General features: G+C 31.8%; 3 protein-coding genes across 3 annotated transcripts in view; 2 read left to right on the top strand and 1 right to left on the bottom strand.

Moving 5' to 3' along the window:
* Positions 1–8,433: 8,433 nt before the first annotated feature.
* On the top strand, positions 8,434–11,764 carry LOC128171537 (CD209 antigen-like protein E). The gene is made up of 4 exons (XM_052837315.1): positions 8,434–8,549; positions 8,788–8,879; positions 10,806–10,898; positions 11,300–11,764. Exons 1-4 carry the CDS (start codon positions 8,450–8,452, stop codon positions 11,507–11,509), a joined length of 495 nt encoding a protein of 164 aa, XP_052693275.1. The 5' UTR covers positions 8,434–8,449; the 3' UTR covers positions 11,510–11,764.
* A 5,401-nt stretch (positions 11,765–17,165) lies between these two features.
* LOC128171527 (perlucin-like protein) lies at positions 17,166–20,231 on the top strand. The gene is made up of 4 exons (XM_052837306.1): positions 17,166–17,303; positions 18,040–18,122; positions 18,569–18,656; positions 19,872–20,231. Exons 1-4 carry the CDS (start codon positions 17,240–17,242, stop codon positions 20,120–20,122), a joined length of 486 nt encoding a protein of 161 aa, XP_052693266.1. The 5' UTR covers positions 17,166–17,239; the 3' UTR covers positions 20,123–20,231.
* A 123-nt stretch (positions 20,232–20,354) lies between these two features.
* The window catches only part of LOC128171492 (uncharacterized), a 61,451-nt gene continuing 56,998 nt past the window's right edge, over positions 20,355–24,807 (bottom strand). Inside the window, exon 35 of the mRNA XM_052837259.1 lies at positions 20,355–23,737. Coding sequence (XP_052693219.1) covers positions 23,660–23,737 — 78 coding nt within the window. The 3' untranslated portion in view covers positions 20,355–23,659. The remainder of the gene's footprint in view (positions 23,738–24,807) is intronic.

The following is a 24,807-nucleotide window of genomic DNA, read 5'->3' as shown; positions in this document are numbered from 1 at the left end:
TTTACCCCAACCCCACGTAGAAATAATACAGAGGAAATGACAAACGACATTGAAGCATTTTGTAGAAGACTAAGATTAGCAGAGTTTTTCCTAGACGAGGAATGCATTGATGAATCCATCGTTTCAAACCCTAGCAATTTCGTTCCCCCTCGAGGTAGAAACCAAAACCTTGATAAATTCATTGATTATATCTCCAAATTTCCTAAGGACAGTGTTGATAGAAAAAAACCATTTGATAATACAGGAAGATCAGACTGGGAGGCCATTGAAAATTTAAAGAAGGACAAAAATATTATCATAAAAGAAGCTGACAAAGGCAATGCAGTAATTATAATGGACAGGGATCATTACAAGCACCTGTGTCTTTCCATATTAGAAAATGAACTTTACTATGAAAAACAAGCCAATCACCAGTCTAAAAATGTTATGGACAAACTTAGTAAAATTATAGAGGAATATGGACAAGAACTAACAAAAAAGGAAATAAATTACTTGTTATCTTTTGATGTTAGGACAAGCAACTTTTACGGATTACCGAAAGTTCATAAAAGTCAGATTATCAGCAACTTGTGTGAAGAATCATTCTCTACATATGTATGTGTTTCAAAACCTGAGGATTTAAAACTGCGACCCATAGTTGCAGGACCATCTTGTGAGACGCATAGGATCAGCAATTTATTGGATTTATTATTAAAACCGTACGTGTCAAAAGTTAAAAGCTATATTAGAGATACCGTTGATTTTTTAAATTCCATTCCTGAGAACGTTCAACTAGATGCCATTTTAGTATCATTTGATGTGACCAACCTCTATTCCAACATCCCACATGAACTCGGACTAGAAGCTATTGAACACTGGATCGACAAATTTCCAGACCTACTCCATGACCGTTTCACCAAGGCTTTCATTTTACAAAGTTTAAAATTCATTCTGGAACACAATTTCATGAATTTCGATGGGATAACATATAAACAAAAACTTGGAACAGCTATGGGAACTAAAGTTGCCCCAACCTATGCTACACTTGTACTAGGATTTCTGGAGGAAAAGCTATATAAAAACCTGGAGGACCAATTTAGTGTTGAATTTAAAAATTTCATACAACAATCATGGAAAAGATTTTTGGACGACTGTTTTATAATTTGGACCAAAACCAAGGATGAATTAAATAAGTTTTACAATATTTTAAACAATTTAAACAACCATTTGAAATTTACAATGGACTGTAGCGAACAAAAACTCCCATTTCTTGATGTTATGATCATAAAAAGAGAGGACATGATTATTACTGATATATATTATAAACCTACGGACACCAAACAATACCTTGTTTATGATTCGTGCCATCCAAAACACATTAAGAACAACATACCTTATAATTTAGCCAGGCGCCTTTGTACTATAATATCGGACAAAAATCTTCTAAATTCCAGACTAAGTGAACTACGCTACCTGCTACAACAAAGGAACTACCCCAAATCACTAGTTGAACATGGAATCAAAAAAGCCACATGCCATGATAGAAATGAACTACTACAGATAAAAGATAAATCAGAAAAATGTGTTATTCCATACGTCTCAACACACAACCCGAAAAATCAAGAGTTTTACCAAATTATAAAAAGCAACCTTCAACTTTTAGAACGTGATAAAAAAATGAATGAAGTCTTACACAAATTTCAGATCATCAAAAGTAAACGACAAAGTCCGTCTCTGAAAAAGATTTTAACCCGTGCCAAATTTGGAAATATCGAAGAAACACCAGATGTCCGTAAATGCCAGAAGCCAAGATGTGCAACCTGCCCTTACCTACAAGAAGGCCACCAATTCAAGTTCAAAAACGGCAGAAATTTTAATATACATTCCTCTATTACATGTGAAAGTTCCAATCTAATCTACGTTATTACATGTGCAGGATGTGGAGAAAACTATATTGGTCAAACCGGAGATACCCTCAGACATCGAATGACCGTCCACCGACAACAAATTCGTGAAACAAAATACCAGTGCACGGCTGTTAGCGGACATCTCAGAAACTGTGCCAAGAACATTTTTCCGAACTTTACAGTGTGTCCTATTTATAAATTTTATAAAGCAACAACCGAAAAAGAGCGTGAAACAAAAGAAAAACATTTCATTTCATTATATAAACCAAAACTGAATGCATTATAATTATGAATGTTTCAATATATTTTATGTTTTTCTTGTACAATTATGGAATATTTGAATATATTTTATGTTTTTCCCGTACTATTATAAAACGCTTATACTATGACGTCATAATGAACTCTGAAAAGCGCAACATATACTTGATGTTATATGACGTCACAATGATCATTTGAAATGTATGTATCTTATGTATCTATGGTGATTGTTCAAAACTCCTGAAGATTTTAATGAAACCGGTAGAGTTTTGAATCGGCTTTCTGTTATTTTTTATTATTTATTACTTGTGTGGATTACTTTACTTATTTTGGATTATATACGACTACACAAGATGCCGACAGGAAAACAAAGGAATTGTTGCGCAAATGATGAAAATTTCATGCAGTTTACGAAAGAAAATCTGCAAAGGATTACAGAGAGACTTGATTCCATTACAGTGGAATTACAGGAAATTAAATGCCATCTACAAGTAAGTGACGAATATAAACATCTTGAAAAACTGCAAAAAGATACCGAAATTATACGGGATTCTGTTCAAATACTAGAACCGCAGGCAGATGTTGTTTTACAAACCTTGGATGACCGTAGGAATGATACAGAAATCAATTCTGTCTATCAACAAGCAGAAACGATTGAATATCAAGTAAAAGATAAAAACATTCAATTCTGGAACCAGAAATTAAAGTTACGCCGAATAGCATTTTGGAATATGGTAAAAAATGCCGAAAAATCAAAAATCTATCAATCATGGCTAATGTCCGGACCTACTGTCATACCAAGAAAACTTCAAATTCCAGAAATTAGAGGAGAACCGGAGAATCAAAGAGTTCGGAGAGAAAAACTCGTCTTGGAAAAATTCAAAACTGAAATTGATCTTTTACAAATGAGGGGAAAATACAATGAAGATAAGTTTCAATCTATCGACCATGAAGTTTATCTACACTTCCAAAAAAATTTACAGCCAGATATTCTTGAGAGAATAATAAAATTATGGAACGATGACTGTATCAAAGAGGAAACAAACTCAATCGAAAGATGGACAAAATCGGAAAAATGGCTATTAGCATTTGAAAGAAAATTTAAAGAAGAATTCAGCGGTAAAAATCCTTTCTTCAAAAAAACCACGGATGACTTCCCAAGAAAAAAACACTGGAACGATCAAAAAGCTACCACGTCTTCGAGAAACAGCTCTGAAAATTACCCAAATAGAATCAATTTTAATGACGGTCAAAATCGCAATTCAAAAGATCAAAACAGACCTACAATCAACACATTCAAGGGATTTGGTAATTCCTACAGCAGAAGACCAAGGATTCCATTTCATGAAAGGCCTCATCGGTATGTAAGTCATCAAAGCAAATTTCCTATTGCTAAGAGTTCTTTTTTAGAGTTCGGCCCAAGGCAACACCAAATTACGTAGCGAAAAAAAGTTCAACTACTGCTAATCAAGGAGACGTTAAAGTTATAAACTTGTCTGATAAAACACTTACAGAAAAACAAATTAAAGTTCTTGAAAAGGGGCTTAAATTTACCCCAACCCCACGTAGAAATAATACAGAGGAAATGACAAACGACATTGAAGCATTTTGTAGAAGACTAAGATTAGCAGAGTTTTTCCTAGACGAGGAATGCATTGATGAATCCATCGTTTCAAACCCTAGCAATTTCGTTCCCCCTCGAGGTAGAAACCAAAACCTTGATAAATTCATTGATTATATCTCCAAATTTCCTAAGGACAGTGTTGATAGAAAAAAACCATTTGATAATACAGGAAGATCAGACTGGGAGGCCATTGAAAATTTAAAGAAGGACAAAAATATTATCATAAAAGAAGCTGACAAAGGCAATGCAGTAATTATAATGGACAGGGATCATTACAAGCACCTGTGTCTTTCCATATTAGAAAATGAACTTTACTATGAAAAACAAGCCAATCACCAGTCTAAAAATGTTATGGACAAACTTAGTAAAATTATAGAGGAATATGGACAAGAACTAACAAAAAAGGAAATAAATTACTTGTTATCTTTTGATGTTAGGACAAGCAACTTTTACGGATTACCGAAAGTTCATAAAAGTCAGATTATCAGCAACTTGTGTGAAGAATCATTCTCTACATATGTATGTGTTTCAAAACCTGAGGATTTAAAACTGCGACCCATAGTTGCAGGACCATCTTGTGAGACGCATAGGATCAGCAATTTATTGGATTTATTATTAAAACCGTACGTGTCAAAAGTTAAAAGCTATATTAGAGATACCGTTGATTTTTTAAATTCCATTCCTGAGAACGTTCAACTAGATGCCATTTTAGTATCATTTGATGTGACCAACCTCTATTCCAACATCCCACATGAACTCGGACTAGAAGCTATTGAACACTGGATCGACAAATTTCCAGACCTACTCCATGACCGTTTCACCAAGGCTTTCATTTTACAAAGTTTAAAATTCATTCTGGAACACAATTTCATGAATTTCGATGGGATAACATATAAACAAAAACTTGGAACAGCTATGGGAACTAAAGTTGCCCCAACCTATGCTACACTTGTACTAGGATTTCTGGAGGAAAAGCTATATAAAAACCTGGAGGACCAATTTAGTGTTGAATTTAAAAATTTCATACAACAATCATGGAAAAGATTTTTGGACGACTGTTTTATAATTTGGACCAAAACCAAGGATGAATTAAATAAGTTTTACAATATTTTAAACAATTTAAACAACCATTTGAAATTTACAATGGACTGTAGCGAACAAAAACTCCCATTTCTTGATGTTATGATCATAAAAAGAGAGGACATGATTATTACTGATATATATTATAAACCTACGGACACCAAACAATACCTTGTTTATGATTCGTGCCATCCAAAACACATTAAGAACAACATACCTTATAATTTAGCCAGGCGCCTTTGTACTATAATATCGGACAAAAATCTTCTAAATTCCAGACTAAGTGAACTACGCTACCTGCTACAACAAAGGAACTACCCCAAATCACTAGTTGAACATGGAATCAAAAAAGCCACATGCCATGATAGAAATGAACTACTACAGATAAAAGATAAATCAGAAAAATGTGTTATTCCATACGTCTCAACACACAACCCGAAAAATCAAGAGTTTTACCAAATTATAAAAAGCAACCTTCAACTTTTAGAACGTGATAAAAAAATGAATGAAGTCTTACACAAATTTCAGATCATCAAAAGTAAACGACAAAGTCCGTCTCTGAAAAAGATTTTAACCCGTGCCAAATTTGGAAATATCGAAGAAACACCAGATGTCCGTAAATGCCAGAAGCCAAGATGTGCAACCTGCCCTTACCTACAAGAAGGCCACCAATTCAAGTTCAAAAACGGCAGAAATTTTAATATACATTCCTCTATTACATGTGAAAGTTCCAATCTAATCTACGTTATTACATGTGCAGGATGTGGAGAAAACTATATTGGTCAAACCGGAGATACCCTCAGACATCGAATGACCGTCCACCGACAACAAATTCGTGAAACAAAATACCAGTGCACGGCTGTTAGCGGACATCTCAGAAACTGTGCCAAGAACATTTTTCCGAACTTTACAGTGTGTCCTATTTATAAATTTTATAAAGCAACAACCGAAAAAGAGCGTGAAACAAAAGAAAAACATTTCATTTCATTATATAAACCAAAACTGAATGCATTATAATTATGAATGTTTCAATATATTTTATGTTTTTCTTGTACAATTATGGAATATTTGAATATATTTTATGTTTTTCCCGTACTATTATAAAACGCTTATACTATGACGTCATAATGAACTCTGAAAAGCGCAACATATACTTGATGTTATATGACGTCACAATGATCATTTGAAATGTATGTATCTTATGTATCTATGGTGATTGTTCAAAACTCCTGAAGATTTTAATGAAACCGGTAGAGTTTTGAATCGGCTTTCTGTTATTTTTTATTATTTATTACTTGTGTGGATTACTTTACTTATTTTGGATTATATATATATATATATATATATATATATATATATATATATATATATATATATATATATATATATATATATATATATATATATATATATATATACATTCATTCCATTTGTGAAATTGCTACGATCCTCTTTAACGAGAAACTCCCGTTGTGTATTTAAACCTGTCCAATATATAATTGCATACTCTTTTGATTGTCCATGGTCGGAACGATTGGTCGCAACGAATATACAGATGTGTAAATGTTTAAACGATTTTACAATTCTAACATTAGATTTGCATCTGATAAATTTCTTAACATACGTCGTATAAAATGAGATAAAAATACGAGATTTAGTAGCGTTAACTGCTTACTTGCGTTTGCTAGATACTATTCTTTTTTATCTTAATACATGTAATACAAGATCACATTGTATCATACCATTTAAACTTAAAAAGTTACATTGTATCTTGTTTTGTGTCACCGTCTTTCACTGAAGTGAATGTTTTCTTCTTTGTCATATATGGTGTATTATATCACACAAAATCGTATAATTAATTTATAAAACACGTTTATTTTGTTTTGATACAAATATGCATAAAAGGAATAGTAATCTGATATATATATTAACAATCTCATCCATCAAACAAGATTAAGAGAGTTAGAAATATGTTTTCATAGTATTTTTGATAATCCAGAGCAGTTTCTTTCTGTAAATAGTAAATATGTAACGTTATCCATGAATTACATACTGAGCAACGATAAGGAAACCATTCCGAACACATTCGCAAGAGTGAAGTATGTAACGTCAACCATGAATGTCGTATAATAAATTTTTGTATCGTAGATTTCTTTAATGATGATGTTTTTAAATAATAATTTGGTACAGTGTTATGGGGGTTCATTAATGTATTATTGGAACACATTTCAGCATCATTATTCATAAACTTATCATAAAGTATCATTGGGCTATATTGATTAGCTTATTCGACACACTTTATTGTCATTAACATGCTGATGAAGTTTATGTATGTGGGTTTCAACAGAATTTCAATGACATTACCGCCGTAGATAAAGGTAAACCTGACATCAAAATTGAAGCTTTGAATTAAATTAACAAAACAAAGTTGAACATTTTGCTTTGTCAATAAAAAAAACAAAACACCTTCATGTGTGGCATATTTCAATATTTGTTATTATTTTGCTGTTTATTATACATTGAATGATACGATAGTCTTTTTTATCAAACTAATCTTTAATCCGCAAAGGATCTATAAATAACACTGATTTAGAACAATGGGCCAACTGTAATCCGTAGTTCGTCACAATAGAGCACCTGCATTCTATCAATGACTAATAAACGAATAAAACCTGTTTCTTAATATTTCATGACATGAAAAATACACTTAAGAAAAAAATTGCTCTATATACTTAATTGAACAAATGTGGAGTTGGTATAAGTTCTTTCACCTCATTCCGATGATGAACATAATGAATTCTTCACAATCAGAGAACCACTACTACTTAACAACACACATAACAGATCCATTTATCTCTACACATTATGAATAACATTCAACATTTTGCTAAGCAAAAGAATCATCTTTACTAAAATTTTCATATAACAATGTTTATATCAGCGAGTTTGGTAAGCCCAAATACCAATTCAACAATTTACAACGTATTTATACAAAGAATTCAAGATTTAATGACTATACTGCAATTTTAAGTTCAAAAGTGTGCCTAAAATGCATCAATTTTCACGAAGAGCGTTTATTGCAAAAGACACCGTTTGTCCTTACTAGTAATTGTTTGATTTCAGCCGTTACTGCTTAAAAAAATGTTATAGTCAAACATGAACGATTTAAACAAATGCCGATTTTAAGAATCAAAAGAAACCACTCATTTTACCGTAATGTTTCTACCTTACCACTAAATATTGTGATGTAATTACTTATCTTAAAAGTGATCAGTGTACAATGTAGCAAAAACGCATGAAATTTGTTAATAACTTAACGTTTATTCTTAAAATGACTGCTATGTAGATATTGATAAGTGTGACATGTTGATTGTTACATACCTTATTCATAGTTTTCTTTGTCTAATTCATGACAGGATGCCTCCCCGCCTTGCGACATATGTTACGTTGCTAAAGAATAAATAAATACAATTATCGTTTGAAATTACCTGTAAATATCTATACAACATTTGGTAGGTTTAATGCTATTATATTACACATAAGACCGATATTCGATAAAACATTTCCTTCTTAAATCATATATAATGCCAACAGTCTGTACATGTTGATAGACAAACCGTCAGCCTTTGAAATGACGACTCCAAGAAGTTTGCTTATGTACATCAGTTTGATCATTATTGGTTTTGGGGCATCGATTGAAGGTAAAGAAATTGCACATGCTTACTTAGGTTTTTTTTTTTTTATAGATTCGTTTATTTGTGAAATAGTATTTAAAATAAAAAATACTTAATAAATGAAATAAAAAAATGTAATGTTGTCTTGAGCAATCTTAATCAATTCACGTTGGAATCGCCATGTTTATTTATTTTTAACATGTATTAAAAAAAAACTCAAAAAAGTTTGAGTGTATATTTAATTTTTCTTTTCACATTTTAAAAGCATTTCTGAATAGATGCGAAAAAGGATGGGTTCCATTTGGAAGGAACTGCTATAAATTCTCATCATCGACAGCGACATTCAAAGATGCTATGGTAAGATAATAGTATTTTGTTTAGTTTACTTTTGTCTATTACGTGTATTGTGTTTGGAGCTCCGCTGTTCTTTCCGTATTTAACCAGACAACTATTATTGCAAAAAAGTCAAGACGTGGGTGGCTGGGTGCTTCTGTTCTAATTTTAGACAACACAAAAACCCAAATTTATATTTAGAAATCAGGAATCTTTGATATCTATTTTGGAAGTATGCACTTTATTTTGTTAATGCCTTCAAACTGTTATTGTCAAATTAAAGACAGTTTTTGTGTATATATGTTAGAACATTTTACATTTCTGACATGCATTTGTGTTTACACTTCGTATATTTTGTTTTGAATGCATGTCTTTCTTTTGTTTATTATATACTTCTTGAAATGTCTAAAACGTCCTAATCTATTTTAGCAGAATACATAATTTATACTTATTTATAATCATTTCACTTATAATACTCAAATTACTATCAATTACATGTGCATTTGTAACAGCTCTACAAATCACTATAGTCTGCATGTCCCAAGTTACTGCTTCCATCGCTTTTTGATGATTTTTAATAAAATTACACATACCTGTGAAAGACATACAGTTGAAATCGTTAAAAGGGAATATGTCTAAGATATCTTCATTGTACAATTATCCCTTTCTACTCAGAAAAAATTCACAGGAACGAAAACAGATTCCTTACGGAGATTTATAATGGGGAATGTTTACATCTTTTCTCCATTCGGAATACACTCGGAATACATCTCGCAATTTTTTAACGTTATCATCCGGGCTTATTAATGGATGTTGCAATGCAAAATCTCCGTAGACTTTCAATTTCGGAATGTGTATTGAAACCTGAAGCGGTAGAGGGGGCGTTTCAAAACAGATCATCTGGACATTTTTTATATGAGTGGATGAACGTAGTTTGAGCACAAAGGTATTTACTATTATTGAAATATCATGCAAAAAGTGGTGGAAGCAAAAATAGGGACAGAGTATAATATATATTTATGTTATTTAATTTATGTTATTTATCAAATTCATGAGTAAAACTAAATATTTATATTATACTATATACTAATGTGATTTATGTAACGACCTATTTTACTAGAAGAGGATGAAGAAGAGGATAAACATAGTTTATATCCTTTGTCAAACCCTTTTGAATGTATGCAAAGAAATATGTTTAAATTAGATTAACCGTCGCATCTTTTTATGGTTTAATTATCAACTATTTAGTACCATCTTGATCCTCGGTATACATTTTACATGTACTTTGTGTTCATTTTTATGACATTAAGTGTAGGATAAAAGGATGTTTACCAAGTAGTGTGAAGACAATTCGCGTCGGTATTTTCTGTCGGTTAAGGTCAGTAGAGTTTAAGATTATTTTCTACAACAACACCATAGCTTAGCATAGCACTTAAATTGCATACCATAGGATTAAAATCTCATACCATAGCATTGGGATCTAATAGCATATTATTAGATATATCATCATAGCATAAGATAGCATACCGTAGCATACACCATAGTTTCAAATCTGTTTTTAATGATTTTATTTACAAAAAAATTAGTGATAAACTTAGGTGTTTTTTAAAAATTATTTTACTTCGTATCGTGTGGACATTTTCTGTATATGTAGGCGTTGTTTTTTTTCAAATCTCACAGCAAAACATAAAATAGTGTACCACATAATGAAGCCTTTTATTTCAATATCTCATAGCATAGCATACAAATCAAATAGCATTGCATTCAAATCTCAGAGCATATCATTGAAATCGCCTACCATAGCACGGCATACAATTGATAAGGCTATGGATGAAATGACTGTATATAACAATGTGTAAGCTATCTTTACACACGTACATGACTGAAATAAAAGTGGGCTGTGAGAGTAAATGTCATTTTGATCATGGTTAACATTGTTTCTTGCGAAAGGTAATATGTAACAACTATGGGGCAATACTTCTGGAATCGGAAAGCAAATGGGAGGAAAGCTGGCTGGATTTACACAGTCGTGTCAGAGGTAAAGCAGAACATTACACAATGTTTGTGTTAAAATCATTTGGATAGCTCAAAAGCATTCACACATTATTCATATTGAGGAAAAACACATAAATCAGAAATACACACAAACATACAAACTAACATCTATATAACAAAAACGAGGGTGAAGAGAGAGAGAGAGAGAGAGAGAGAGAGAGAGAGAGAGAGAGAGAGAGATCTTATCTCAATCAATGGAATTGCATCCAAAAATGGGACTTGTCCATTATCGCCATGCGATGTTAAGGGTTCATCGAGTCATTAGTCACTTTAATATTTCTGTCTCATTGATATTTATAGAACATTATGATGTACTTTGTCTGATCGGGAAAACAAAACAAATTAAGTTGTACGTCGACAGATTTGATTATATGGTATATTTACTTCAGGCTACACATGTCTGGCTTGGAGTGAGTGACATTCAACGAGAAGGGCAATTTGTGACCTTATCTGATGCACGGAAACCTCGCTATAGCAACTGGTTAAAAGGAGAACCTAACAATGTCAACAACGAAGACTGTCTCCTTTATGGAATTGGGAGGGGAGGATGGAATGATGGAAATTGTGAAAGTAAAGTAAACTATGTTTGTAAAAAATGAAAATAAAAAATGTGTAGATGAATAGTTACTGTTCCTCTTATTTATGATAAAGACAAATGTGCATAATTAAAATAATATCGATTCTGTTTGTCATAGATGGGTGGGTGAACACTCTTGCAATAATAATATTAGCGATTGAGATGACAGAGTTTAAATTGTTTTATAGTATGTACAGTAGTCAGATATGTTTTAACTTTAACTGTATTCAATGAAAACATCCATTCACCTACAAATATAAATAATCAACCCCAAAAAATGTTGTTTATATAAAATCGAGCGATAGTTATAGATAATAGGTTATTTTTTCATTCATTTGTACAAAATAACTCTTATTTGTTTGATTGATCGATACGTCAATGTACCTGTTTGCAACGATTCATTAAAAATAAAACAACAATATGTATTTCAATACGGCTTCATATTACATTATATTCGCATGTATGTCTTTGAGATGAACTAAAAATGTTAGAATGCATCCATAATTAATCAAAAACAGGGTTTTAAATTGTTGTGAAATTATAAAAATATATTTTTGCGATGAATCTGTATGTTAATATTCAAATATATAATTATTATAGATTGACAATTTTAGACACATGTATCTGACATCAGGGTTCAGTTTCCGTAAACACTTTTTTTTTTCTTAAAAAAGATAGGCATTGCATTATTATCTTTCAACGAGGTCTTTGGTTAATATAACACTTTAAATGAAGGTTACTATACATTCTTTTGATATAAAGTTATCAAGTGTAAGTTCCTTTGAAAAATTGAAAAAAAGAAGAGGAATTCAGAAAGAGACTTGGATTACTATATAACCATACAATTAACGATGCTTTCGATGCAGAAAGCGCGCAACAACAACAACGTAATATGCCTGACCCCTTGTATTTATCAAACGTCTCACTAAATTACCAGATTACCGAAGAGGAAATCAGGAAGACTTTTCCAAATGAGGTCCTAAAGTCTGATAGTTTTATAAAAGTTTTACACCAGATGTTATGTTCCTCTTAAGGTCCAAGATAATGCCTGCAATATGGCGCAAAGCTATTATATGTCCGATACTGAAAAACTCGTCCACTGACCCACTTCTAATATTTATTATCATGGAATAGGCCTCCACTCCGTCGTCGCTAAAAATTATAGGTGTGTTTCAAACAAAAGGCGCGTCGCCTACCTAGACGACAACACCCTACTAGTCATTGCGCAGTGAATGATCACGTGTTTACTCTGAACAGCATAATAAAAGTATAAAAACTCTAATTTGTTACTTTAATCTATTTATAAAAGGCATTTGGTATGGTTATAGATGGAATTTTGTTTACTAAAAAAGGGAATGGATTGCCAAGTTTACCACGCGTTAAAATCTCTATATTGTGACCCGAATCATGTGTACGCCTGGGAGATCATTACACAGACTGGTGTGAATATAGATCAGGAGTGCGACAAGATGATAATCTCTCTCCAACACTATTTGCCATGTTTACCAACGACCTCGCCAAACAACTAAAACATCTCAACAGTGAAATTCATATTCGCCCCATTAAATCGAACGTTTTTCTGTATGCAGTATATTGCACTGCTTGCGGAAAACGAGGGCGACATGGATGCAATGCTTGATGTTGTTTCTGGCTGGTGTAGGAAATGGCTGCTTCGGATCAACGTTCTAAAATCTTAAGTACTAGTAGTACATTTTCGTAAACGTCGAAAGAGAAGTGATCATGTATTTTGCAAATTCGGGGAGAAGGGGGGTTGTCTTGATTATACTACATCTTATATGCATCTTGGAGTGCTATTCTTTGAATTTGCTACATTTAAAATTAAAACAGAAAATCTCACAGAGGCCTTACATGTTTTTTTCAAAAATACAATTAAACAAATAGATAAGATTGTACATGTATGAACAGATGTTTCTAAGCAGAATTGCGCCAACTCTAGACTACTGCAGTGGAGTGTGCAGCATCGAATCCGTACATATATGGGCGTGCATTACTTTCTGGGAGTGCACCGGTTTACTAAGAGTTTAACGATTTTAGAGGACAGTGGCTGGCTTCCTTTATTCTATCGTCATCAACTAAACATGTTACGATTGTGGAATCATTTCGTTTTTAAGAGTGATGGCAGACGTACGAAATTAGTATTCCAGTTGGATTTGAAAAAAAAAATCAAATAACCAGATGTGGTCACACCATGTTAAACTTTTACTCCAATCTATTAATATGTCAACATGTTTTTTTTCAATCGAGAGGTCTTTAATTTGAGATCAAACTTCAGTAGAAATTTGTGAATGACTGGTACAATGAACTACAACCTGTTTCAAAGCTCAAAACTGACATGTCTTTTCAGAAGTGATTTTAATTTAGAAAAATACGTTACAATGGGCATGCCCAGACCTCAAAGATCTAACTTGCTCAATTTAGGTGTGATGTTCTTATCAGACTGAAAACGGGGCGATCTAGGGGGGGGGGGGCGGGGCGGGGCGGGAGGAAGAAATCAATATGTTATGTATAACATATTCAATAGAACCAATGGAAGATGAATTTGTTTCTTTTAATTACATTGTACATCTTACTCAATATATAGAACCGTAATCTTTACTAGTATTGGCTTTAATAATCGATTAGTAAACATGTCGGACTCAGATTGCACAAGTTTTCTCTTATCCAATTTTCCTAGACAAACTGCCAGATTCCTATATTCAGCTTTTATGTGCAGACAATCTATCATATTCAAAATAGCAATGCGTAAACTTACAATTTCATGTTTATAAAGTGCCTTATAGTTCCAATGGGCCGGATGTTTATTCCTTAAGCTATTATACAATATGCATGTTTCTGTTATTACTTATGAAACACATACACATGTCACTATAACAGATCATTAACTTATTTACTTACTTACAGAACCTTTAACCCTGTTCAATTGAGCCCATGCGAACAAATCTGCAGTATTTATTTTTTAATATAAAGATATTTAATTTTTTACAATTTCCTTAAAAAAAAATTGCGCCTCTTTTATCGACCCACTTTTTTAGGTATCGTTTCTCAAAGCAATATTACAAAATGCAAAACCAAAACAATGATAATGATTTACAACTTATTAGGATCTGAATGTTTGTTACAATATGCATAACTGTCAAGTTGCTAAACTTACTGTAGCAAGTATGCTATTTACCGTTGATGTTCTGTTATTGCGGCGATGAAATGAAATGAAGGCTCTTCACGTTGGGAATTGAATGGAATTGTGATGAAATATTATTGCTTTTAGTTATTGCTTTCAAACTGGGTTATGTTAGTTTTGTCTTAATAAATACGGTTGAGCCTTTATTAATATGGCCATGTACATACTACATCATATCATCCAGCCATATAGCGGGCGTTTAAGCATTTCTGTGCATTAGAAAAATGCAAGTGTATCATTGACTTGTATTGCAACAAGACGTACGACAAGCATATGTTAGCTTCTTTACTACTCTTCTCGATTATTAAGTAGCTTTTGATAACTGGTAATAGTGTTTGTTATGATCAAATGTTAAAATTTATAAAAATTGCAAGTTCTTTAAATTATTCAAAGAGTCCTTTTCAATAGGGATACTAAGAAAGTGGCTGTTATTGTCACTACTGCCATGAAAGAAGATACACCTAACATTTGAAGCTTTTATTTAAGCCAACAAAACAATGTGTGAAATTTCTCCTTGTCAATAGTAAAAATATACTTGTTCATTGGGAGCGTGCTTTTAAATTTTGTTATTGTGTTGTAGTTTATTAAATATTTGAATGTAAGGAGCATCTGTCTGTCGCATAATGATCCATTATTTGGCATGAGATCAATAACAACTTTTGTGCTAGAACAACGGGCCAAACATGATCGGGTATTTGTCACAATAAAACACCTGTATTCTGTTGATGAGTAAAAATTGAATCATCGGAGCCTGTTACATAATATCTAACGACACAAAAATTAACTTAGGAAACATTGCTCTATGCACTTATTTATAACTTGTAGAGGTGGTAAATTACCTTAATCCAATTCCAATGATGAACACAATGAATACTTCACATACAGCCAAAAGTCACTTTTCAACAAACAGAATAACAGATTCGATTAATAAAAAAAACCAAAAAACCAAAAACAAAAACAAAAACCCAAAAACAAAACAAAACAAACCACAAAAAGCATTGGACATTTCGCTAAGCAAATGAATCATCTGTAGTATCATTCTTAAAGGACAATGTTTATATTAGCAAGTTTATTAAGCAGAAATACAAATTCAACAATTTACAACGTATTTGTACAAATAAGTCAAGATTAAATAACCAGACTACAATTTAAAATTCAGAAACTTGATCATTTTTTCATAAAGAACATTTATTGCAATACATTCATTGAGTCCTGACCAAATACTTGTTGATATTCGACGTTACTGTTTGAAAAAAAATTGTATAGTCAAACATGAACAATTTAAACAAAAACAATCACTAATTATACCGTAATATTTATACTCTGAGCTACTGTAATGTTATTACTTGTATTAGAAAGCGATGTCGACGAGACGATACTTTGCAGAAACGAGACTTCAAAGATGAATTGAGTCTTTAACATTTTTATAAAGATCTTTTATGCTCTCAGTTTAAATACCGATATTCATCCTTAACACTGTTTATACTGAATTAAAGTTGATATTTTTATAGTGATATTTATAAAATGATGCAAAATGGCAAAAATTTCATAATGAATAAGAAGGGGAAAACAAGCACACATTCTCATGAAATTCATACGGTGATACGGGACTTTTTTTGCAAAAAACAATTTGATAAAGCATGCATCCTCACGAAGAAAAAAGATACTGGAATTTGTGACGTCATCTCGACTTTGATTGGAGGTGTCGCATTTGAAAGATGTTACAGTTATTAATTTGCGTAAATTTATTTTTAATCAAATTATCAATAGCACAACTATTCGTGGCCAATGTTTCTAACAAAAAAAATGTATCTCTTTGTATATTGCATTTCAGTTAACATTGATTTTTGTTAATAAAATCAACAAGAAAATCTCCATATATTGGTATTAAAGAAAATTGATATAAACACTGTGATTCCTACAGCCAGGAGATGGGTTTTAATGATCTTTTATCAAATATACACAAAATGATGAACACAATCTTAATGTAAGCTATTTTCAATATTTCTTACCAAAAAAGGGAACTATACCCTAAAATTTACTCAAGGCAGAACTCTAATTGTACATGACGAATTTTAAACGTTCAGGAAAATTAGTTTGAAAGGGGTTCTTTGATCAGTGTACAATATATCTTTATATTATTGATTAACGCGTTTCTTTTGTTTCCTTTATATAAGACACACGAAATTTGGTTATAACTTAAGAAATATCTCAAAATGACTTCTTTACAAAATGAGTCTCACAAAGTATGTTTGTTTAGAAGGTGGATATTGATAAATGTGACATGTTGATTGTTACACACTTTATTCATAGTTTTCTTTGTCTAATTCATGACTAATGCTTCACCGCCTTGCGACATATGCTACACTGCTAATGAATAAAAACTTAACACAATTATGGTTTAAAATTTCCCGAAAAATTCAATATTACATTTTGACAGTTAAATGCTATAAAATTACACTTAAGCCCGATATTCGATTGCAGTTGATTTACCTTACTCCTATATAGTGTCATCAGTTTGTAATTGCCAATTAACAAACCGGAACCACTGGAATGGAGAGTCCACGCAGTCTGCTTCTTTGCTTGATCACCATTGGTTTGGGGACATTGATTGAAGGTAAAAGAAAGAAAAATAAACATGCTCACGGCAGCATTATATTTATTGACTTTTTGTTTTTTTAATCCTGTTTAAAAGTAATACTAAAAAGATCCATATGAAAACAATGTTGTGTTGTACCATATAGATCCTATTCAATTTGTGTTCAAACTGTTATATCAAATGGTTGTTTTTTTTATATGCATTTCCCAATCTTTAAAGTTTGAGTGATTATTAAGGTCTTCCATTTCAAATGCCAACACCCGAGTTTTTATCGTTTTTTCTCTATTCATCTTTTTTTCTTACCGATTTTGTGCACATGACTACCATAAAATGTTCCGACAGGCTGACTTTGATTCTAAGATTATTCCGATTGGCATTGTTTGAATTATTTGGAAATAATTTAATTTTATGGCGTCATTTTCATTTTTGAGATATTGATGTTATACCAATTTTTAGAGGATTGGATTGTCTTTGCGTGTTCAAGGTATAAAAGATGAGTTTAAAGTCTTGAAGATGGAAGAAGTCAGAACGAAAATTAATGTGTATTAAGCATTTGGAATTGTCTGACAACCCCCCCCCCCAAAAAAAAAAAAATATACAAAAAAAACAAAACAACAACCCCCCCCCCCAAAAAAAAAAAAAAACCCACCAAAATTAAGAAGTACCCAAATGTTGAGAATAAAAAGTGTCGTCGGTATGTGTTTTGTTTTTTAGAATATATTTTGTTACATTGTAGTTGTGTTTGTTTTTGAAGGTTGCGATGACGGATGGGTACCATACAAAAACAACTGTTACTGGTTTTCAAGGGGAACGGATTTGGTTTTTCATAATGCAGTGGTAAGATTGAAGTGATTCCATTATGTAATCATGCAAATATAAACAAGCAGTTTTGAATTCGGGTGAAATAATCCAACAATTTGTTATCAATGAAAATGCTTCTGCTGACATTTTAGCTGCTCTTACTAGTTGTTATTCATCAATTTAGTTAACACTTTAGAGATACTCAAAGTACTGTATGTGAATGATTGATAAACCATTGTTATCTAGAATGCTTTAAAGCATTGATGGAACTTTAATGATAAAATGACAATAAAACATTATAAATAAAAAAATATAAATGATTGCAAAACAGCCATTTTGATGTAATAGAGACACAAAGAGAAGCCTCAATCATGAAAACAGAAAAAAAAAACAAGGAAGCAGATATAATTTTGTTACAACTGGTGTCATACCTTTGTGACCTAACGATATGAATTCTCCCAAATAACTTTTGTACATTGTAGAATACTTGTTCCGACAAGGGGTCACATTTGATCGAATTAAAAAACACATCAGAAGAAAAGTGGGTGCTGCTTCAAAGTCTAATACGCCGTAAGTTATCTAAACTGTTATTTTTCTCTTAAGAAATATAATTGTCCCAAAAAGTTTTTATTGATTAATTTCAAATACAGTTGCTAAAGACATTCCCCACATTGTTGCATTGGTTGTATTTACTGACACGTGCATTGCCTACTATACCTGCTATACCCTTTGTAGTGTATTTAGAAAGAAAAAAAATTCATAATTTTTCATAATTTCATGAATTATGAAATTTCATAATTTTTCAAAAATGTCATTATCATTTTAAAAACAAGTCAGTATCGAATCTTTAAATTTAAAATTGCATTAGTTTTGACATTCATCCAGAATTTAAACATATTCTTGCAATATTTGGAAATATGATAAAAATATGATTGAGAAAGACAGAGGTTCTGTATTGAAACACATGAGAGTTTTAGCAGAGTATATCTTAATTTTACTCATACATGAAAGTCAATACCTTTACATATGATAACAGGATTACGGTTTGTTCGCAATGTTTTGAAGGTAATCCTACTATCTAATCACCCTTCTTGTTTTCTTACGCCCGATATTCTATTTTTAATTGTTTTCTATGCAACAGCATATGCGTGTTTATCAATCTAAAATTGATCATGTATACACTAGTATTTTCATGGACGACTTTTCAAACAGGTTTTGTATGCAATAATAACCAAGGTAAACAGGAAAAACCCTGTTTTCAATAGTACCGATCAGACCCAACCTAACACCAGAGTAACACAAACTAAACCCTGGGTTTAGTTTTTGGGTTTACGTGGGGTTTACTCTGGGTTTAGTTTTTGAAAAGTTGGGTTCATTCGGGGTTTACTCTCGGTTTACTCGGGAATTGCTTTTTTGGTCAACTGTACGCACGTGTGAAGTCCTTTGTCCTTTGTTCTCGGATATTTCGAATACACATGTAGCGTCTGGTTTCAAGGATATATTTCTGATCGGGGTTTGTGTCCATTCTGTGTTTACTCTGGTTCCATTCTAGTAGACCCGAAGTAAACCCAAAGTAAACCCAAAGTAAACCAAGATAGTAAAAGAGTTTAGTTGGGATTTACTTTCTGTTAGGTTGGGTCTGATGAGTACTATAAATGTATGAATCACAATAAACTACATCAGCAAATTTACCAAACATTTATTCACAGACACTTCTAAAACACCACAATGTATAATAATTTTTGCGGTTTTTTTAATAATTTTTTTTTGGTGTTTTGTTTTTAGGTTATGGTCACGTGTGGCTAGGTCTCACTGATGTTTCACGTGAAGGTCGGTACGTGTATTCATCAACTGGCGTTAAACCACGGTATCTAAACTGGCACAGAACGGAGCCAGCTGGCGGTAAAGGAGAAAACTGTGCTGTTCTGGTAACGACACAGCGTGTGTGGCACGACTATCCCTGTACCTCTAAAATGTCCTACGTCTGTAAGAAACCTGAAAAACGCATGGATTTGAATTCAAATTATTGTAAATGAATCAATTGTTAATCTTTAATCATGACGATAAAAACAAGAAAAAGAGCTACATTTATAACTGTTCAATGAATACTATCTTCAAATAAAAATAAAATCGTCACTTAATATGTCTTAATCTCTATATAATTATGATATTCATATTTCCTTATTCATAATTGCATATATTGTAAATGAATTGAACACAGTGTTTTTGAAAAAAACATAAAAAAAAAATAAAAATAAATAATAAATAACTTTAAAAAAAAATAAGTAAAACAATCTATTGATCGAAAAGTATAACAATCTACAGTATATTTTAAATATCCGATTTTTTTCCACTTTAAACTAGGTTGTGTGGCCTTGAATAGTTTGGACTAGGCCTATTAATCTATAAATTTTAACACTGTGATTTGTGTTTTCTTAATCGTGAAAATATTATTTATGAAGACATTTTATGGAAAAATTAATACAGTTAGGAAGGTGTAGCTGTAGAGAAATAAAATAAAGTTGCATTGAGCAACAAAAGTGCGAATTTTCTCTCTCAATCAATATAAAACTTTAGGCATTATAGATGCAATATTAGAAAATCCTAAAATTTTATTTTCCATATTTTGTTGCATTAACACCACACAAAGACAATGATCAATATTTTGAAAGATTTTATCTACAATACCTTGTGTATATTTTCTTTCCGAAATTGCATGTTTTATCTAAACTACTATATTAAAATAATAGACTCGAATTTTGATCTTTAATACCGAGAAATCGGAAGAGTACTTCTGTTTGCTTTATATATTTCAAACATCATTGGTACTTGAAAATTACCAATGTGTTCTTATTTTTTCTCAATCGAGCTTCGCGAATTAATAATCAACGAAAATTCCTTTAAAATATCAGGAAATTATCTGGATTTTTTTTTTCTTTTTGCAATCTTGCACATGCGTATTACATACGTTAAATCACGGAGATTTTTCAGTTTATGCTCCACAATATCACATTTGCATGGATAAACTCAGAGACGATATAACAAGTACATGTACATTTTCATTGAAAATTTGTCTTATATTTTGTTTATCAAAGGAATAGGGAAGATTACTCTAACTCAGTGCATTTAATATGAAATATCCCGAGAGTTCCGAATGTCAACATTGTGTGTAAATTCGAAGCGAGTAAAAAAGTTGGTGAAAAAGTATTGAATTCTTCATAAAAATGAATTAAATTTTTAGATGAAAATTTGACTGTTATTTTCATTGCAGCCTGTTAATTTTCTCAAAAATCGTTTCGGAGCGATTTTGCATTTTCTTTTTTCTACATTACGGGTAAATGGGAGTTATCTTAACTGTGGTGAAGGCCTGTCCCGAGATACAGTTAGGTTATTCAAACTAAGCCGAGTGTAGTGAAATTAATAGCATTATTGTAGTCATAAAGCTTGGTTATGTAAATGTCAACAATACGGTGTGTCGATGATTTTGTTTCGTAATTGTCCGATATCATATGCAATGTCAACCTGTGCACGCATGGGTCAAAGTCTAGTAATTATATGAAAGAATTAGAGATTAAACCAACAGAACAGGAACGTTGCTTATTTACATGACTAGCAGATTTATAACCAAACTCTTGTTATATCAGTGGTGGTCAAAATAATTGTGTGAAAAAAAGGGAAACCAATTTAATTCCAAAATTTCTGTTTAGCCACAAATCAATTCTTAGAGTTTCAAATTTTTAAGTTTCTTTAAAGATAGTAAAAATTAATGTCAATAGCAGTCCATTCCATAATTAGTAAATGTTTGTATATGATTGTATCCATTATCATTGAGGTTTACACCAATCTTATTTTGACAACTCAACCAGAGTAACAGTGTCTTTGATTCGGGTTTCAGACAAGTTTTTTTTCTACTGTGGATTCATCAATATTCGTTGAATACCAATTTTCGTGGATTTCGTTTTAAAGTTGATCCACGAAATGAAACGTTCATTGAAGTGTAACTTCTATTAATATTTTATATTGATAAGATCATTGGCCACAAATTTACGTATCCTTGAAACTGTGATTTCCACTTTATCCTAAAAAATTCATGCCCTTGAATATTAATGAAACCACAGTATGCGAAGTGTTTTTTTTTTTATTTGATTTAGTTTACAATTTCATAGCAATTTATTATGCTAATTTTTGTCTAGTCAAACATGTGTGAAGTATTTCAGGAAGGTTGTGCATTTGCACACAAAAGTGAGAAGAGGATGAATATTCATTAAAAATGTCATTGGCTCCTTTTAAAAGACAAAAAAATATTATGACATTGGAAGTTTCCTAAAAAAAAGATAAATAACTTTCCCAGTTTTTTTTTTATATAATTCAATTAAAAAGAATATATAATTTGATCTTAAGATTACATTATATATAAATGTATACCCATCTGTTCAAAGATTTATAGAAAACAAATACACATTAACCAAACTTTCAGTGAAAGTTTCTATAAATTTGTCAACTGAACAAAAGAAAAAGAAAGAAAACACAAAAACGAGCATAGCAAATAATGTTGTATCTGAGATTTCTTTGTAATAAGAATTTAAACAATGTGTTTATTGTTTATGCAAATGAATTAAAATTAATGATTAGAATTTTATACTATAATGTACATGAATTTACACACGCAGTTAAAAAGTCTCAATACAATACAGTGTAACGATATCATAGCAAGTTACATAGTTTAACTTAATAGTGTTAGTTCAATCAAAGCTATTTGATTATAACTGATTCTTATCCATTATATACACAACTGTTATTATATCAGTTAGCATATTTAGTGTCACCAGTGTCCTTTATTCATCGCCAGCTGATGAACTAATTTAGCTATGTAAACACAATTAGTTTGGTATATTTTGATTTCATTTTCTTTCAAAAACACGAAATCATGATGACAATCTTCATATAGCGAAGCAGCGTGGATTGTAGAATACCTAAAGTCTGTCCCAAGATGTTTATGCTACACATTTTGGACCATTTTTAACACAGACATACCTGTGAAAGAAGTGTAATTGAATTCGATAAAAAGGACAATTTCCAAGATGTCTTCATTTACACATTGTTCTTTTTTATAAAAAATCACAGGAACGAAACAGATTTCTTCCGGAGATTTCTCCATTCGAAAGTCACTCGGAATACCTCGTGCAATTTTTCAACATTAACATCTGGGCTTATTGCAAAACAAAATCTTTGTGGACATCTCTGTGGACATTTTAGACGTGTATTGAAACCTGATAAATTAACAGGGGCGTTTCAACTGAGAAATCTTAGAAATTTTTCATACTTTTGAATGAACTTCCTTTGAACCCTGAAGTATTTATAAATATCGAGTAATTAACCAAAATATGAATCGAGAAAATCTTGGGACAGACTATATATAAAGTCATTATAAGACTTTTTTGAAGAATGGTAATTGTCTACTTAATAAATCATGCATGGAATGTTACGATTTACACAGAACCCGGAGAATCTCAACTGTCCTATAATGAACATGGCCACTGACGTACTCTGGATGTGGTCGTCTCGGTGTTCGTTCACTGATTGGAGTAGATGGTCTCTGTTGTACTTTGAATGTGGTCGTACAGAGCCTTAAATACCATTTGGTACTCATTCTGTTCAGATGAAAACAAAACTAAGAAATATTGACATCAATATTAGCTTCAAATGCATATTCATATGGCAATTTTTCAATCACAAAATCCTACAAAACTGTATTATAGTTTAAGTGATGTTTATATTAGGTGGAAAGGGGCACATCTTTAATTACAAATCATTGTAACCTCATTTATGTCTTCGGAATTCTTTTACTATATTTTCCTCAGTTCCCATTCAGCACAAATACCTTTAATTCAATCCTTGTAGGGTCGACCATTGATTTCTGAAGAAATTTACCTGTCATAACCTGCAAAGGGTCTACACGTTTGGCTTTCTTAGATTTTGACCTTTTTTTTATTTTTCTAATTTGTCATGAGGTAATAGCTTTGTTGACATCCTCCAGCTAATTCCCCGCAAAGGGTTGACCTTCCGTATCGAATTCATGCTGCACCATCACATGTCAGAAACGTAAAGTTTATAGTTTACTATGTCTTATCTACCAACTTTTTGCGTTATTTTACCTCCTTGCAATTTCACTGTGTAAAGTCAACACAACAGTCATAGTCGGAGGTTTCGCATTTCCCCTCTGATTCTCATGTACCAAACATATGGGGCCTAAATATTGCAAACCAATTCCAACAAAAGACATTCCTCTAACTAACAAAAAACATTAAAAATTAGTTCATGAATTTCAGAAACACCCCCAACAATTCAAGTAAAGAACTCTCAATTTTACAAAAAAATGTTTTTTTTAATCGAAACTGTTTCTTGCTACCTTAGTGACCCTATAAAAAGGAACTAATATCTAAGAGTTGAAGAAACATCTAATTTACAAATGACTTGTTACATAATCTAGAAGTAAGAATATACAGATGCCATAAACCTTTTTTTCAGTGAATGAGACCAAAACCCAATTTGCGCTGCTGCACATTTGCAATTTACCAGACCTACAACCTTACCAATATTTTCTCTTCTTGAAAATATTGATTTTCAATTAGAAGGTGGACATAATTTGTTACTCACAATATTTGCTTAATCGATGTGATAAGTGGAGGAAGGTCTTTAATTTTGGAGAAAAGGTGATCTG

The sequence above is a fragment of the Crassostrea angulata genome, chromosome 2 (assembly GCF_025612915.1).
Source record: "Crassostrea angulata isolate pt1a10 chromosome 2, ASM2561291v2, whole genome shotgun sequence".
Taxonomy (NCBI): Eukaryota; Metazoa; Mollusca; class Bivalvia; order Ostreida; family Ostreidae; genus Magallana; species Magallana angulata.
This window is presented reverse-complemented; position numbering and strand designations above follow the sequence as displayed.